Source organism: Falco punctatus (genome assembly GCF_963210335.1).
Source record: "Falco punctatus genome assembly, chromosome: 3".
NCBI classification, from domain to species: domain Eukaryota; kingdom Metazoa; phylum Chordata; class Aves; order Falconiformes; family Falconidae; genus Falco; species Falco punctatus.
In genome coordinates, this window is record NC_137582.1 from 28,765,215 (window position 1) to 28,781,103 (window position 15,889).

General features: G+C 38.4%; 1 protein-coding gene across 2 annotated transcripts in view; it reads left to right on the forward strand.

Moving 5' to 3' along the window:
* The window catches only part of RNF19A (ring finger protein 19A, RBR E3 ubiquitin protein ligase), a 57,425-nt gene that overhangs the window by 27,609 nt on the left and 13,927 nt on the right, over positions 1–15,889 (forward strand). For both annotated transcript variants that reach the window (XM_080378058.1, XM_080378059.1), the window contains one exon: positions 9,916–10,672. In XM_080378058.1, the coding sequence (XP_080234184.1) occupies positions 10,056–10,672 (617 nt within the window). In that variant the 5' untranslated portion in view covers positions 9,916–10,055. The remainder of the gene's footprint in view (positions 1–9,915; positions 10,673–15,889) is intronic.

Below are 15,889 nucleotides of genomic sequence, written 5' to 3' on the forward strand. Positions count from 1 at the left end.
CTCGCTGATATAAAATACATCCATGCAGGACTTTTCAGTTAATGTACTGACAGAACAAATTCATAAGCCAGGCAGCAGTAGAATTGGGCACATTATACTAGGTTTTGCACTAACCTCACATCTGGAGTGAACAGGAGCGGTTAGTTACGCTGGTGTAACTGTACCTGACCCAAGGGCAGTTTCAGCAGTAATGGTATTAGCCATAACAAGAGTTCAGAAGACATTCATGGTTGCTGTCTCTATCCTGGACTTGCCACTGCTAGAATAGACTAGCATGGATTATTCATTCAGTCACCCAAGTTTTCCTGAAAGTTTTATATTGAATTATATTTAACAGAATTATTAGTTTCTCTTTAAAGAGATTTGCATCAAGTGAGACCAATGCACGGTAGCTATTCAGTTCTCAAGGGCCGAGTTACTGTCATGTCACAGTGGCTTTCAGAAACTGTGACCAAGTACTTACCCCATCCTGTGGTAAGGTAACAGCCTAATTTGATCTCACTGGAAGAATTCAGAATTCTTTATTAACTTGTTCCCTTTTAGTTAGTCAGTTTACTTTGTAAGTTTTATCCAAAGTATATCTGTTTTGTTAATAAAACTGGTAAAATAGCACCAAAAGATTAAAAAGTAATCTGTTAATAGTTTCCAGCACTACTTATTTTGAGGAAAAGCTACTTCAAGATCAGCGCACATTTTTTTATTTTGGGTTTGTTTTTTCTATTTTTCTCCCCCCGAAATAGGTTACTGATGCCAGAGGAAAAAAAAGAGCTGGAAGATGCTGCCAGTCAGCTGGTCAATAATATCTTTCTGCAGTGCAAGATAGAAACTTCTGGCTCTTACTGAATGTAAAAATCAATAGAAGCCAGAAACTGAGATGTGTCACCTCTTGTGTATCCCCCCAGGCTGCTGTCTCTCTGGTATGCTGTTCAAATTCTGCCCAAGTGCTCTCTCTGGAACTCCTGCTCTTGGTTTCAGATCAGTCTACTTCAGTATTTGTCCCACCTTACATCTTGGTACATTTTACTTGGTTTTTTTTTACAGTAGGGCAAACTTTTTAAAACCTGCTTGAAAACAAAAGCTTGTCAGAATTCAGTATGTCGCCATTACTGTTTGACTGGGCAGAATTACAGACCTGAAATTACATCTGTGTATGCTGGAATTGTGAGTCTTGGTTATTTTCATTTTGGAGGAGTTTTTCTGTAGGAATGATCTCAGCATTCAGGAGCGTTGCAATGCTTTCCACTTGCAGGATTGGTGACGCTGCAGGAAACAACTTTCTGGTATTATTTCACTGGTGTATATATTTACTTCGAGTATTTTGCAATGTATAGTTTAGAACAAAAAGCAGCTACAGGAGTTTCCAAGGAATTATTATTCAGCAGTAGTTTTAAAGAGTAAAACCAAAAGTGGAGAACACTTATTTTCAACTGAAATAAATACAGAGCTAAAAAACTCTGAAAACTTGCTTTGGGATTATTTTCCTAATTGCTAATTTGCTGTTGCCAGATAATTTACTTTGCCTTTATGCTTTTATTTAGACTGCTTTGATGAAGTGTCTGGATCTGTTCATACTGTATAATCAGAAGACTGAATTCAGAATGAACTTCCTTATTTTATTTAGTCTTTTATATTGATGGCTCTTAAAAATTATTTGGATTTTAAAACCAGAATTTACAACATATTTTTACATTTTTGGGTTTATGGGAATTTTTATTTATCTCAGGCAGGTCAAACAGTCATTTGTCAATCTTTTGAATGATTTGTTCTTACAGGCTAATGTTCTTTTCAGCTGATGGTCAGAAAGAGTACTTAGTTTAAATTGAAGTACTAATACAGTTAGATTAAAACTTTTTTTTGGTTTTACACAAGATAAGCAACTTGTGTAGTTTTTAATCCTTAGTGTTGTATCTACTTTCCAGACCACTAGCTAGTGATATATTGCAGAACATTACTTCAATGTAAATATATAAATAAATCTCTCCACAATATTCAGAAGTGAAAATCATCACAAGATGATGTGCCCATCATTGCACAAAGAGAATACATTCCCATCACTTACACAAGAAAAAAATTGTGCTAGTGTGAGGATTTTAATGATTGAAGAATTGAAATAGTTAAAAGCTCTGGTGATTATTTGTTTCTTCTCCCTCCCCTTGTTGTTTCCAAGACTTTGGTTTCTGTTGGCTGAGTCTGTACCTTTGCGTACAGTGATGCACCACGGTGCATAGGATAAGCTTTTGACATAATGAGCGAGTGCATGGTTGAGCTAAGGCTGCTCTGCAGAGTTAGATAAGGGAAAATTGATCTTGTTAGTTTTAACTTGCAGCAGACGTAGGCCTGGAGATTCACAAATAGAAAGCATCTCTCCCACTGCATTCTTAGCTTTGGTCAACCATTACACTCAATATACCCAGATTTAATGCTGCTGGTTTGGAAAATTCATGTCTTTAGCATTTAAGGAGTTCTTGCCTGTTTGCCACCAGGCTGAGGGGAGGTCCTTTAAGTGCACTCTCTTCTTTACAAACATGATCTGCAAGAGGAACAGTTTTGCTGGAGTTGGCAACGGGTTGTTCAGAGACTTTCAGAATGAGCTGAGCAGCTTGCAAGACTTCCTTTTCTAACAGCAGCTGTCATGGACACATGATACAGGATGTATTGTACATAAATTTCTAAGAAAGAAGCATAACTTTTTTTTTTCTGTTGAAGACTTTTCTAGCTGTCAAGATTGGTTTGTCATGTTCCATTTGTGAATACCATTGCGAATTTTAAAATAGAACATTGTATATTAGTTAACTTGTGGCAGTTCTGCAGTGTGTACTCTGCAGGCTTCTGTGTATTTTAAATACTGTCAATCTTTTGATTTTAATGCCTGGTCAGTCTGTCTCGGGCTTTGAGCCCGAGCGGATTCATGGTCAGTCTGTTTGCTTCGTTGTTTTACAAACAGTATTGCTTTGTTCTATAAGTGAAAATAGAATTTCCAGATAATTGACGCAGGACTTAAAAGAAAAATGAAGTGCAATCAGTATAAACTGAAAGTGGTAACAGTGCATAATGTCGTTTTTAAAGAAATTAAAGTATCTCTGCCTCACAAGTGCTTTTCTTGTAACTTCTTGTACGATAGTATCTGTGAATACCAGGAGTTTTTTATGATGTGATTTAGAATATGGAGCAATAATCCAGACATGACATTGCTTAGAGAAAGCATAATGTTTTACTTTAACGTCTGTTGAAAGATAACTTTACAAATAAATAGTAGTCCTGTTCTTGCTTCAGTGAACACCCCAGCTGAAGTGCAGATTAACAGCTGAAAAGAAAGGCTGGCATGTGTTGAGGGGATTGCTCTAGCCTTTTGTCTGGTTTTGGTATCTAGCATTAGTCTTTTTTTTCATTTTACAAGGCATTACATAGTGCCTCTAAAATATCCTTATTATTAGAAGACTCTCCTAAAGTAAACTGACTGCATTATAGAACCTCCCGTGTGTTAAAGCAAGCCCTTTTGCTCCTGGATGATCCCTTTTTTCTCACTCAGCATGGGTCTAGTGGCCTACGTGTGTCAAGCTGGCTTGTGCCAGGGGGTTTAACTTCCTTTCAATTCAGGGATAAGGGCTCTACTCTGCTCTGCTTATCAGTTCTGTGCCGATAGGGGCATGGCCCAGATCTTGTCAGCACCTTCAGCGAGCCTGCTGCAAGCTCCAGCGTGGAATTAGTGAGCGAATGCTTAGTACAGTACTTGTAGGCAACTGCTCCCAGTCTTTTGAATTTGCATAGATTAAGTGAAATTATTTTACTGAAGCTGCTCTTCTGTTGTTTAATGATACGTAAAGTTTGAGACTTGACATGGCAGACTACTAAAGTTTTGGGAGTCGTATTTTTGAAATAACCGCATCTGTGCAGCAATCAGTAGTCAATCGTAAGCGTAAAGAAATGAGAGCCTAGTTAACTACATGATCAAGTAATTTTCACTCTGAAAAAGATTTACTAGCGGTAGAAGCAACTCTGGTAACTTTCATAAGGAGTTGTCTTTGTGCTTTAGGATAAGCATTCACATAGGTGGCTCCTAGAACAAAGCGGGACAGGAGTAAAGATACCTTCCTGCAAAAGTGTCTGAAAGGTAAGAATTACTTTTTACTTGGATAAATTTCATAAAACTTAAACACTAGTGCCCTCTTTTTCAAAAGCGAAAAACCATAATGAATTAAAGTTTAGATGAGTATATTTTTAAAGTAGTTTTACTCAGCTCAGTTTGAGTTAAATGAATTATTTAAGTCACTTTGTCTTTACATTTTTGCATCCTGCCATACTGTAACAAATCACTGTAAATGTTTTATAAGTGTCTATAGGTCTGGGTTAATTTTAAAAGCTTGAGAAATCTTCTGATACGAATTTCTTGACTTTCTTTTATAGAATAAACTTTTCAGTTTAATCCAAATAGTATCAACCCTTTAATTTCAACTTTTATTGGAAATCAAAGTTAGAAGACCAAAAAACCCCCCACAAATTAAATTTAAATATCTTTACCGTCTTCTAAACATTAAATGGAAAATATTACTATTCCTAATTTTATTTTTTGAGGGGAAATACATTGAAGGAGTCATAAGTGCATTCTGCTAATTGTCGCAATTAAGCGTTTCACCTATGCTGCATTATGTTACCATTAAGGAGTTTCATTTTTCAACTTAGTGCATATAAAGGTTCTGCCAGAACCTCTGTTGTTTCTCCATAATTTCTATTTGTTTACTTCCAAGTTGCAAAGCGTTAGTTCTGCTTATACTAAATCATCTGTAATTAAATCAAGTAACAGTCCTGTCGTGCTCTGACACCATCTGCATTGATGTGAGTGGGTATGGTGGGTTTTTTTAATGGGACATGCTGTTACAGAAGCACATAGCTGTCAGAATTGTTAAGCTCTTTCAAACTGGTCATCGCTGTTTGAGCTCTTAGAGGTGCCAGATTTTTAGTTGAACCTGAGGCATGTGTAAAGGAAGTAGGGGGTTATTTTAGAAATATTTTTTTCACCTAATTTTTAAAACTATTGTGGAATGAATTGACATTTAAATAATGCTCATTGAAATGAGAAACTTGATTGCTTTTTTAATCCTGTGCATTGGTATTTTGTAGCTTAAGCTTTTGCATATTTTTGGTTTACGTTTTATTCCGCTATTTTTACAGTTCTTACACCATGGAGTAAATAAAAAGGTAAACATATTTTTGGTGCCTCTTTTAGATGTTTAGAGATACCTCTATGTTAAGAACATCATAGCTTAGAAATTTCAGGATACTATGTGATTGGCAGGAGTGCTCATTGGAAGAGCGAGGCAGAAATGTATTTCAGATCTGTGATGCCTTGTCACTGGATGACCTTCAAGTTCTGGGTTTTTTTTGTTGCAGCTCTCTTTAAGCTGGAGCAGTGCGTTTTAGAAAGCAGCTACAGAGTGTAGATGCTGGGAATTACAGATGTCAGAGAAGGAAGCTCTTAGTCAGTTTTAATCAAGAAACAGCTTTCAGTATGCTAACACAAACCCTGTGCTTGGTTAAATTGCCAGGAGGAGCAAACGTCTAAAATGAAGGGTGTTCATTTGCAACAGGAAAAGTCTAAATTTGCCATTGAAGTACAAGTGACACAAGGCAATGTTTAAGGGTTTTAGTCAGGAGGTAGGTACGTCTGTTTATGGCATTTTTTCTCCTTCCCTGCACAAATGTTCAAGCCTGCCTTCATTTTGCAGATGTGTGAAGCTGCTTGTCCTGGTGGCAGACTCCCTTGTTTGTTGCTCCTGTGCACCAGGTTGAACATGTAATGGAAGAGCAGGCAGCATGTTGAGCTTGTGCCCCTGATGTGTTTGAAAGACAGTTTGGAGCATGAGGGAGTTAGTCTGGCTTATGGAAGTAGGGCTTTATCACTCTTCTCTTGCAAAATCTGTAGGATTATACTCTGCTGCCCCAGTGCATTTCCTAAAAGGTTGTAAATTGGTAAGATGAGATAAGCAAAGGTTATGTCATGGGGAGCCACACTAGAAGCTGTTTTTCACAGCAGTCTTCTCTGAGTTGAAAACTCCCTTTGCAAGATTATTCCAATTTCCTTTCCCTCCTGCTCCATTCTATGGTTACCAATAGCATTTGCCCGAAGCAGCATGGTCAAAAAAGAATTATAGAAGGAAATTAACTGGGTGTTAGGTTTTCCCCAGCAAACAATTTAGGAAGGATTACTGAAGGAACAGAGCAGTTAAGTACTGAGCTGTGTGTGAGTTATGTCTGTAAACATCATTTGTGCTTTTGGAGATCTTTAAATGACAAGGTGTGTGTTTGTGCTGTGGCCACTGGTGTTTTGTGGCAGTCTGTAGCATGAGCAGAATGCAAAGCACGGCTGGAATTTGGATTTGTGGTAGGGCTTTAGGCATGGCAGGAAGCCAGAAACATGTTTTTTTGTAGTCTGTAAGTGCTTTTGAGGAAATGTTGAGGATGGTGGTGAACTTGTATTTTTAGGAGTTAAACTTCATGTGTGGTTTTTCTATTCCTTTGCTGTGTCAAATGAGCTGCTTCTGTATATTGACAGGGTTTATACTGGTCAGTGAGAGTGGTGCAGAACTTGCAATGAATGTTACCTCTAGAAATCAGATTGTTCAATATTACTGCCATAATTGTGTGTCTTGGCTTGTTTCAAGTCTCTTGATTTCAGAGCTTAATTTTTCACACACTGTATCTCCTTCATGTGGACTCATTGTTACTGGAATAATACAGTCATTGTGTTCTCTGGTTGTACAGAATCAAGTATTTTTTCCCTCTTTTTGTCAGTAAAAACATGCAGATGCTGGGTTGGGTTGGGCAACATGAGAAACTGGCTGGTGCTCCAGACTGCACTAATAAGGCTTTTATGATTTTGTACAGCTCTGATCATTATTAGCATTGTAACAATTGTCCTCATTATTCTTTTCCTGAGTCATCTGCTGAATCTTTTCACTTCAGCAAAGTCATCTTTGAACGTCACTAAAGTGGCAATCCAAAAATACTGTATAAGGAAGAGTATGGATTTTAAAACTAGCTTTATGCATTTAAATCTAAAGAGCATAACTGACAATTGTCTGAAAAAACCTGGCAACTTCTCTATTCAAAATCCTGCCAAAGTTTAACCGTTTTCTTTGCAAGAGCAATCTGCTGTTTCTGAGAGACTGCTTATCAGATATCGTTACGCAAACAGAACTATAGGATGTACTCATCTCTTTCTTTAGAGCATGGGAGAATCTTTGTTTATTTTTTAAAAAAAGTACAACTGGTTCGTCACCAGAGCTGCTATTTCTTGATTTTGTACATCTGTTGAAACTGGCAAAAATGCTGTAATATGCATTCTTTCCTCTCCAGAGAAAGGGAGGAGGGGAAGGCTTGTAGTCATGGGCTTGGCTGTGTTACTGTGTTTACTTCCTACTTTTTTTTGTATTTTATTAAACAAAAAAACCAAAACTGAACCAACACCACCTTGCTTGAAATGGATGCTTTGGTTGCTATTCATGTGCAAAGACTGTCCTGGCTTCCGGAGGATGGCACTTTCCACTGTCCTGGCAGTGTCTCTGTGAACATACAAATGTTAGTAAGTATGTAGTTATGATAATGCTTTCAAGGTTATTCTTGCACTTTTAGACTTATGAATCAGCCATAGGCTATAGGATTTGTGCATTTGTAGCATATTTCAGATACCATCTACCAGCTATGTGTATCTATGATATAACATCATACCAAGATCCTGGAGAGAAGGATGTTCACTTCTGTCATCGTTGTTGAGCAGTTTTTTTCAGTTTCACATTTTTCCTTTAGATAAGTGGATGTCTGTTGGTTTTTTGTTGTTTTTTTTTCATTTAACAAGGAATAGTAGCTGTAAAAGCATTAAATTTGTTTTGGGAACAGAAGCAGGTCTGTTCCCAGTCTCCTTTTGACTAGATTTTAAGCTGAGAATTTGCCCTTAGAAGGGAAGGAAGAGTATGTTATGTTCTTGAAATATGCTTTACTTTAGACCCTGGGAATAAAATAAGATTTCTCTGGTTCATGTTTCACACAGGTAAGATTTTCCCGGGGGGGGTGGCGTGTGGAAAAAAAAAAGCCTAATAATAATTCAGCATTTGAAAAAATAGAATAGATTTTAGTGGCTTTTACATTCTTTCTTAAAAAACAACTGAACAAAAAAACCCCCTAAAAATAAAAAAAGCCTAATGGCTCAAAACCTATGACCCCTTTTTAGCAAGACCCAGGGGTAGTTTTGTTTGGGTTTTTCTCCTTTTAAATTCTTACACCTGAAGAAGGTAGTATTCTTGTGGGGAAGCATAATGAGTAGTTTTGACTTGGCTAAACCTGCTAGTACATCTATAACACCAGGGTACAGTAGTCTGAAGAGGGCCCAGCAGTGGGTTTGCTGCACACGCTGCTCTGGCGAGCTGGACAGCCTGCGGGCTGTTTCTGTGTTTCCCCTTTGGAAGGTATACCTGTTCCCCTGCTGGTGAGTCTTCCTCTGAAACTCCCTGGTCTTGAGCCCGGTCATCTTGGTGATGGTGTCCTGGAGACATACAGCACACGGTTGTTTTTCAGCCGGTCTCTAGCCGGTGTGCAGGCTGCCTGGACTCTGGTAAATAGAAGCATTCACCTCTGAGGTGGTTTTTTACCTCCCTTCGTCTCCTCCATACCAGGATGTGTGAGTTAGAGCTTATATTTTTGTCTCATCGTCAGTGTCCTTCTACATTCCTTTGTTTCTACCTTTTGGACTTACTTCTAGTATCCAGTTTCTGACTTTTACCATCCTGTGCTAAAACAGTAGAAACCCATTGCACCCCTTTGTGGGAGGCAAGTTGGGAAACGCTGAGGGAAGAAATGGTGCCAGCAGCAGTTTGCATCCAGGTATGCGGCACTTGATGTGTAAGAAATGCCTTCTTGTTCTTCTGTTGCAGCAGCAGCTCACTAAGAGTTAGAAAAACCCTCTTGTACAGTGAAGCTTCCGAGAAGTGGTAACACTTGCGCGTTTGGGGCAAGTTTTTGGTTGGAGGTGGTCTGCCGCTTCTTGCAGCTGCCTCCTCCATTGGAGGCACCTTTCTCTCTCTCCTCTTGGAGCTGCTCAGTTAATCAACAGAGAATAGAAAAAAATCCTTGTCATCATCTTGTACCTAGAGAATATGTACCTATGCGATGGCAATCTGGGGGGCTTTTTTAAAAAATAAAAATCAGTATGATAAAAATTCAGATGTTGTCACCTTAACGCCAGTCTTTGCTTGAATTGCAATGTGGAAGTTGAAGGGCAGGGCGGTGTTGGCTGTCACTCACTCTGCAGCTCTGCTTCCCGAAATATTCGGGTGCCTTACATGATAAGTATGCATCTGCATACTTCTCTGAGAACTCTTAGGTTTTGAGAGTATCTTGAGTTGTTTAGCCACAGTGATTTTAATTTCTACTGGCAGTCTAAATGGATTGAAAAAAACCTATTGTTTCTTTCAACTGACTATATTGGGTTTGTACGGGACCTTATTGCACATGTGGAAAATGTAAGGTAGAGAAAAAGGAAAAGTTTCCAGTGCTGTAAGCCTGTTCATAATGCTTTATAGAAAACTTGTTATATATTTCCTTAGGTGTCACCTTGGGTTATGGTAATTTCTACACACTACACACAAACCCCACACCCTTTAGACAGCAGAAGAGTGAAGATGCTGTTCTTGGCACTGCTTAAGTGTAATAAAGATATTCCTTGACTACAGGGAAATTTCAAGCTTGTTAAGGTGAGAAGGATGTAAAGGATAGAAAAAGCTGACAGAAAGAAGTATTGGGTCAGATGGTGAGGAGAAGGTGCTAGTAATATGAATAACAGGTCATTAGAGTGCTGTGACCTTTCACAACCAAAAGTGATGGATGTGGTTCTAACTTTTTTTTTTATCTTTCCTCCTAATATAGGGAATTTCTATGAAGAATTTGCTGGAAGCAGGTACACGTGAATTTTCTGCATGAAGACTCTCAAACTGGATTACGTAATAATATGCCTGTATCTTCTGACTCTTGATTATTTTGATCCTTAAAAATGATTAGGGTTGTGTATGAAATTTAACCCATTTCTGATGAGTGACCTAGACATGAGTTTACATCGGCAAATGGGCTCTGATCGGGACCTCCAGTCTTCTGCTTCCTCTGTGAGCTTACCATCAGTTAAAAAGGCACCAAAGAAAAGAAGAATTTCATTGGGCTCCCTTTTCCGGAGAAAAAAAGACACGAAACGCAAGTCTAGGGATTTAAATGGTGGTGTTGATGGAATTGCAAGTATTGAAAGTATTCATTCAGAAATGTGTACAGACAAGAACTCTATTTTCTCCACGTGTACCTCTTCTGATAACGGAACAACCTCTAGCAGCAAACCAAGTGGAGACTTCATGGAATGCCCCTTGTGCCTTTTGCGGCACTCCAAGGACAGGTTCCCGGAGATAATGACTTGTCACCATAGATCTTGTGTGGATTGCTTGCGTCAGTATCTCCGGATAGAAATCTCCGAGAGCAGGGTTAATATTAGCTGTCCAGAATGCTCAGAACGATTTAATCCTCATGACATTCGTTTGATATTAAATGATGACATCTTGATGGAAAAATATGAAGAGTTTATGCTTAGGCGATGGCTGGTTGCGGATCCTGATTGTAGGTGGTGCCCAGCTCCAGATTGTGGGTATGTATTTTTTTCCCCAGTATCTGCAAAAAAGTGACAGTGTAAATTAATAGTGGTCATAGTATTATGTTTTTTGAAAAGTGAATTGCTTTAGCATTTTACTACATGTTGTACCAGTAGGTAGCAGACAGAATCCTCTTTAAAAAAAATAACAAAGCAAAACCAAAACAAACAAAAAAACCCTAACAGAAGCAATGAAAACCAAAACAGCAAAGCAAAAACCCCCCAAGCTACAACCTGCCTTCCAAAATAAAACCCTTCCTCAAGTAGGATTTTTTTTTTTTTCTGCACAGGGGGAATGTCATGCAATGTCATGAAACTTATTGGTAGGTGGTTGCTATGTATCTAAATATTTAGATGTTGCACTGCCAAGGCAACAGTGCAAAACTCGGACTAAAGAGAATTGAAAATTTGATGACTGTACTTTTAACTTAGTCTGTTTGTTAAAGCAGAGTGGATATTTCGGTCCTTTTAACTGTGAAAAATGATCGAAGGTTTTCTCTCGGTAGAAATATATCTTCCATCTTGTGATTTGTTGAGACACCACTTGTTGCCTGTCAACAGCATTCTGATGTAAGATAATAATTGGCTTGTTCCTGCTTATTATCTGAGGAACTTAATGTTTTAACGCTGCTTTAATACTTGAATAATTCTGAAACCATTCTGAGTTCTGTCATGAGTAGGCTGAGTACTACCGAGCAGCTTACCGTGCTTTTCTGCTGTTGGTATCTCATAATGTCATTCTTCAGCAAGTTTTTTTTTTTAGAGAGATTGTTTGCATTATGTCTAAAGGTTACAGCCATGATTGCCATCCAGATGGGCAGTGCACAGTAAAAGCGCATAGAAGATGACACCTCTGTTTCAAAGTCTCACAGATGAGCAGTGAGTCGAAAGAAGAATAGAAAGAATGTTGGAAGAGAACAAGCAAAATATACTGACTATTAGGTAGATTAAATATTCCAATGTTAATGTTCAAGTGCTTGATATTTAGGAGGCTTTCAAATTTAAATTGTAAGAAACATCTGAAATACAGTTTTGCTTTCATATTTTACATGACATTGAATTAGCTAATGTGGGTCAAAAGCAGGAGCTAGAAAGGTTCTTGTCCAGTGTGGATGGGATTGTGGTGGTACAGTTTGAGCAGAGAAGGAAAAACTGCTTGAGAGATGGATTGGTTGCCTGAGCTTGTAGCAAAGTCATTGGACAAAACCAATACAGCTTACTCTTAGTATTTTGATACTGCAAAAGAAAACAGCCACTAGAAGGCATTATTTGATAGGCAGAAGTGTGCTTTGCTCAAGTTTCCCTGCGGTTTTGTGTTCTGTTGCACAGCGTAAGGGGAAGTATGTAAGAACGGTTAAACCATTTTCTGTTAAACTGTGCTTCAGTGATTCAGATACTTTTTTAGAATTTCAGTAAGTAGACTAAGGCAGATTTGTTTAATGGAGACTTTTTGCCTTGCTTAGTTTTTGTGCCTCAGTTTTGTTGTTTGTTGTGTTGTGTTGTTTGTGTTTTTTTAAATCCTGAGTATCTTTAAATGGGCAGAAACTATGATGATGATTGCTGTAGATTATATCATCATAAAATGTCTTCAGAACAAACTTAGTTCCGTGCAATAATGTGGGACCACAGCAATGTTTCAGTCTATAGCAAATATTTAAATGTTGCTCGAGAGCTGCCTACTGCATGCTTCTTACTCTGAGGGCGGAATCCTATGGAGAAAACAATATATTGCCAGGCAGCTAAACTGTGCCAACGTTTATGTGTGAGGAGAACAAACTAGTTGCTATATGGGCAACCTTAACCGTACTTCTGATAACATAACTTTTTCCTAATATATGTTTCACGTGGTAGGGAAATGCGTCACAGCAATAGGTGGATTCTGGTTTTAACTCACAGCCAGTACAGATACACAGGTGGTACCCCGTCACTGAATTCTCAGTACGAGTTTAAAATTGGATGAAGTTGGTCACTTGGATACTCTTCAGCAGGATCGTTATTTATGGTTGTCATCCTAAAGAAACAAGAGCTTGTGCAATCACATTTTGTCTTTTTCCCATCCTGCTCCTGATCCCTTTTGAAACAGTTAGCATCTTCAAATGCAGTGGTCAGAGGGGGTTGAGCATTCAGCATAAATTAATCTAAGAAGTTTGGGGGGGGAAACAGAACACTTGAGCAAAAGAGTAATGCCTCCAGCAAAAGAAATACCTGCATGTGAATGCTACAGTTACCTTTTAAATTTGGCTTTCCAGGCTAGCACCACCTGGCAAGTGGGATGTGCCTGGCTGGAGCCTGCTGCAGCACTGGTCTCTCACCTTGCTGCTAGTCAGGGGAACTGGGAGAAAACACCCAGAGGGAGGTGGGAAGAAGTGGTAGCAGTATAGAAAGTAGTAAAGGGGATTTATTGTTGTTGTGGAGCATAGAAGGGGAGTGGGGGAAGGAATTGTACAAGCATGAGATTTAGGGAAGCAAACACTGTTCAGGCTTTCACTGAACAGCCTGTGCTGTCACGCATTGTTTAAAGATGAGGTATCACATACAGCACACACAAACTTCAGATCAACAGACGTTTGCTTTCACAGTTATGTGGTACAGCAGTAATTGCATTTTCTAATTGCTTTGGCAACTGTAATCAACTTGTACAAAATGCAGTTAAAATGAAGGGCGCTTTTTTTCTGAACCTTTTTTTGATACACAGTACTGGCAGAGTGCATTGGGGTTGTGATGGTAGCTGACCTGATATTGGCATGGATCAAATACTTAATGAAGGAGCTGGATGGAATGCATTTACAAAATTTGCTATTAATCCCAAGTAGGAGAGGTGCAATAACTTCAGAGGGTAACATTATTTCCTAAAGTTGTCTTTAGTATTAGAAATAAGTACTGTAATAAATAGGAAATAGGTGCAACGTAGAGCATTTTGGTAGGAAAAATGTTCTGCACAAATAGATCAAAGAAGGAACTGAGTGGATGGTGCACGACAGCGCTTTGACTCCTCAGCAGTGATGAAACACGTGATGTAATATTGTTTCAGGGTTTGTGCATTGCATTTGGACAAAGATCTGGACCAGGTAAAGAGCAAATAATTATAAAAACTTCGATCCATGAAGGGAAAAAAAAGGGAGAAAACTAGATTAGTCTGTTATAATGTTGTTTTTTTCTACATCATGGGCCCCTGTGTACTCAGGAAACAACAAAATAATAGTTAAGAAGTAAATTTTTTTCCAGCTGTCTTTCACTCTATTGCGGGTAAAAACAGGTCCTAGAGATGGCAAAACTGGAACTAAATGGATCTTGAAACAAAGTCAACTGCAGTCTTAAAGCGTATTATTAAAATATTTTTTACATACTTCTGTCCCAGTAGAGAGCTGCTTATGATCTTCCCAACAAGAGAACTATGGATTAGTTTAGAGGAGAACGTCTGCTGCAGTAGTTACGCCCTGGATGAGCTGCCTGGGAGCTGTGAGGTCTCTAGCACTAAAGCAGTCTGATGCCAGAAATGGTCCATACCACTGGCACCACGGTCGTTCTGACCCTGGGCTAACACACTCTTGGCTGTTGGTGCAAGCTCAAACGCATCTGGACTGTTGTTGTTACCTGAAACACTGTAAAAGTCTGGACTGGCTTGCAGCCTGCCTGCGGTGACTTGGTAGGGGACACTGGCAAATGAGTGATCCTTCCGTGGGGAAGAAGCATGGTTAAGGAAACCTCTTGGGCTTTGTTCCAGACTAATTTTTTGAGATTCTGTTTCTTCATATCAGTTCTCCAGTGTAATTTTAACAAGCCTTAGTGAATCAGTATTCCAGGTGTGTTCTGTCTTTTCTTCTGTCTGAATTATTTGATGGTTTTCCTCTGAGGTTATATCGCTGACGTTATTAGAAGAGAGCAGCGATTCCTAGATGTTATCTTTGTCAAGCAAAAAGCAGATTGGGCAAAAGAGTACCAATTCTTTATTCCTCTTCTGGCTGTATATCTTTCTTCAATTACTTGCTCTTTGCCTCTCATTTTTGTTTTACTCGTTATTACTTTGAATTTGGTTGTTTGTCCCTTCTCTCAGCCTAACAAGAACTTCTGGCTTTCACATCACCTATAAATTCAATGTAAAATGTTGAAATGAAACCTGTAATCTTGTTTACCAGTTTTAACTGGTATTTTCCCCAGTCTAAAAAGTTACTTTCTAAAGGTATGCCAATACATGAATCCCAAATGGGGAGTGCTTTCGGGAATGCACTCTTTATGAGCATCGGGAGGTAGGATATAAATTGATCCTTCATTCTGTGACCTACAATTGAGATTCCTTGACAGAATATTAGTGAGTTTTGGATGTATCCCTGTATGTTGAAGCAGCGGCATTTGAATCAGTCTCTTTGTGTACATACATACAAAGCAATTATCTCTTCAGTTGCACTAAGTGGGAAAATAGAGCTGATTAACTTGGCAACAACGTAGAAAGTCTAGCAACTATTGAAACAAGATTTTTTCCTTGGAAAGTAAGAAATATTTGAAAAAAATCTCATTTTTATTTGTAACTGCATAATCTGAAAATTAAAGGTTGAAAACTGCTGCTTGTTTGCAGAACTTCGGGGGGGGGGGGGGGGGAACCTCAGACGTGGTTTTAAAATACTGATGAAAGGGATAGGATTTGCATTAACTTCACAGAGCTTCAGATTTAGCTATTCTAAAATGAAAATAGCTAACTTTTCAGACTGCTGTGTGAATGGGAATAATTTTTTAGTGTCATTACTGATAAAGAATATTTTGAGTTAATTTATGCAACTGCTATGAATTGGGCAGAGTGTGGAAATAAACAATTTAGTTTCTTAAAATAAAATTACCTTCATTTGAACAGCCATAAATTTAGGCCCTGCTACATTTATAAATCTGTTTAAGCCTATTCAGGGGTGACTGTTCACATAAATAAAACTATACATTGTTATAAGTGTTCATACCAGCGGGCCTATTATTATTTTCTATTTAAAAGAAAGCTGTTGCATAAAATCATTGGAAAAAAAATTACAATGGGTAGGAATTGAGGCATGCATGTGTGTATATACAGCTCTAGTATTAATGTAAACTATAATATACATTTTCTGTATTTTTATCATGTGAACTTCAAAACGCAAACCTGATGGAGGTGGTATTTCTGTACAGTTTTAATCTAATGCAGTAGTGATAGTGGTGTGGAAAGAGGCAATAAGGAACCTTTGTTGGCCACCT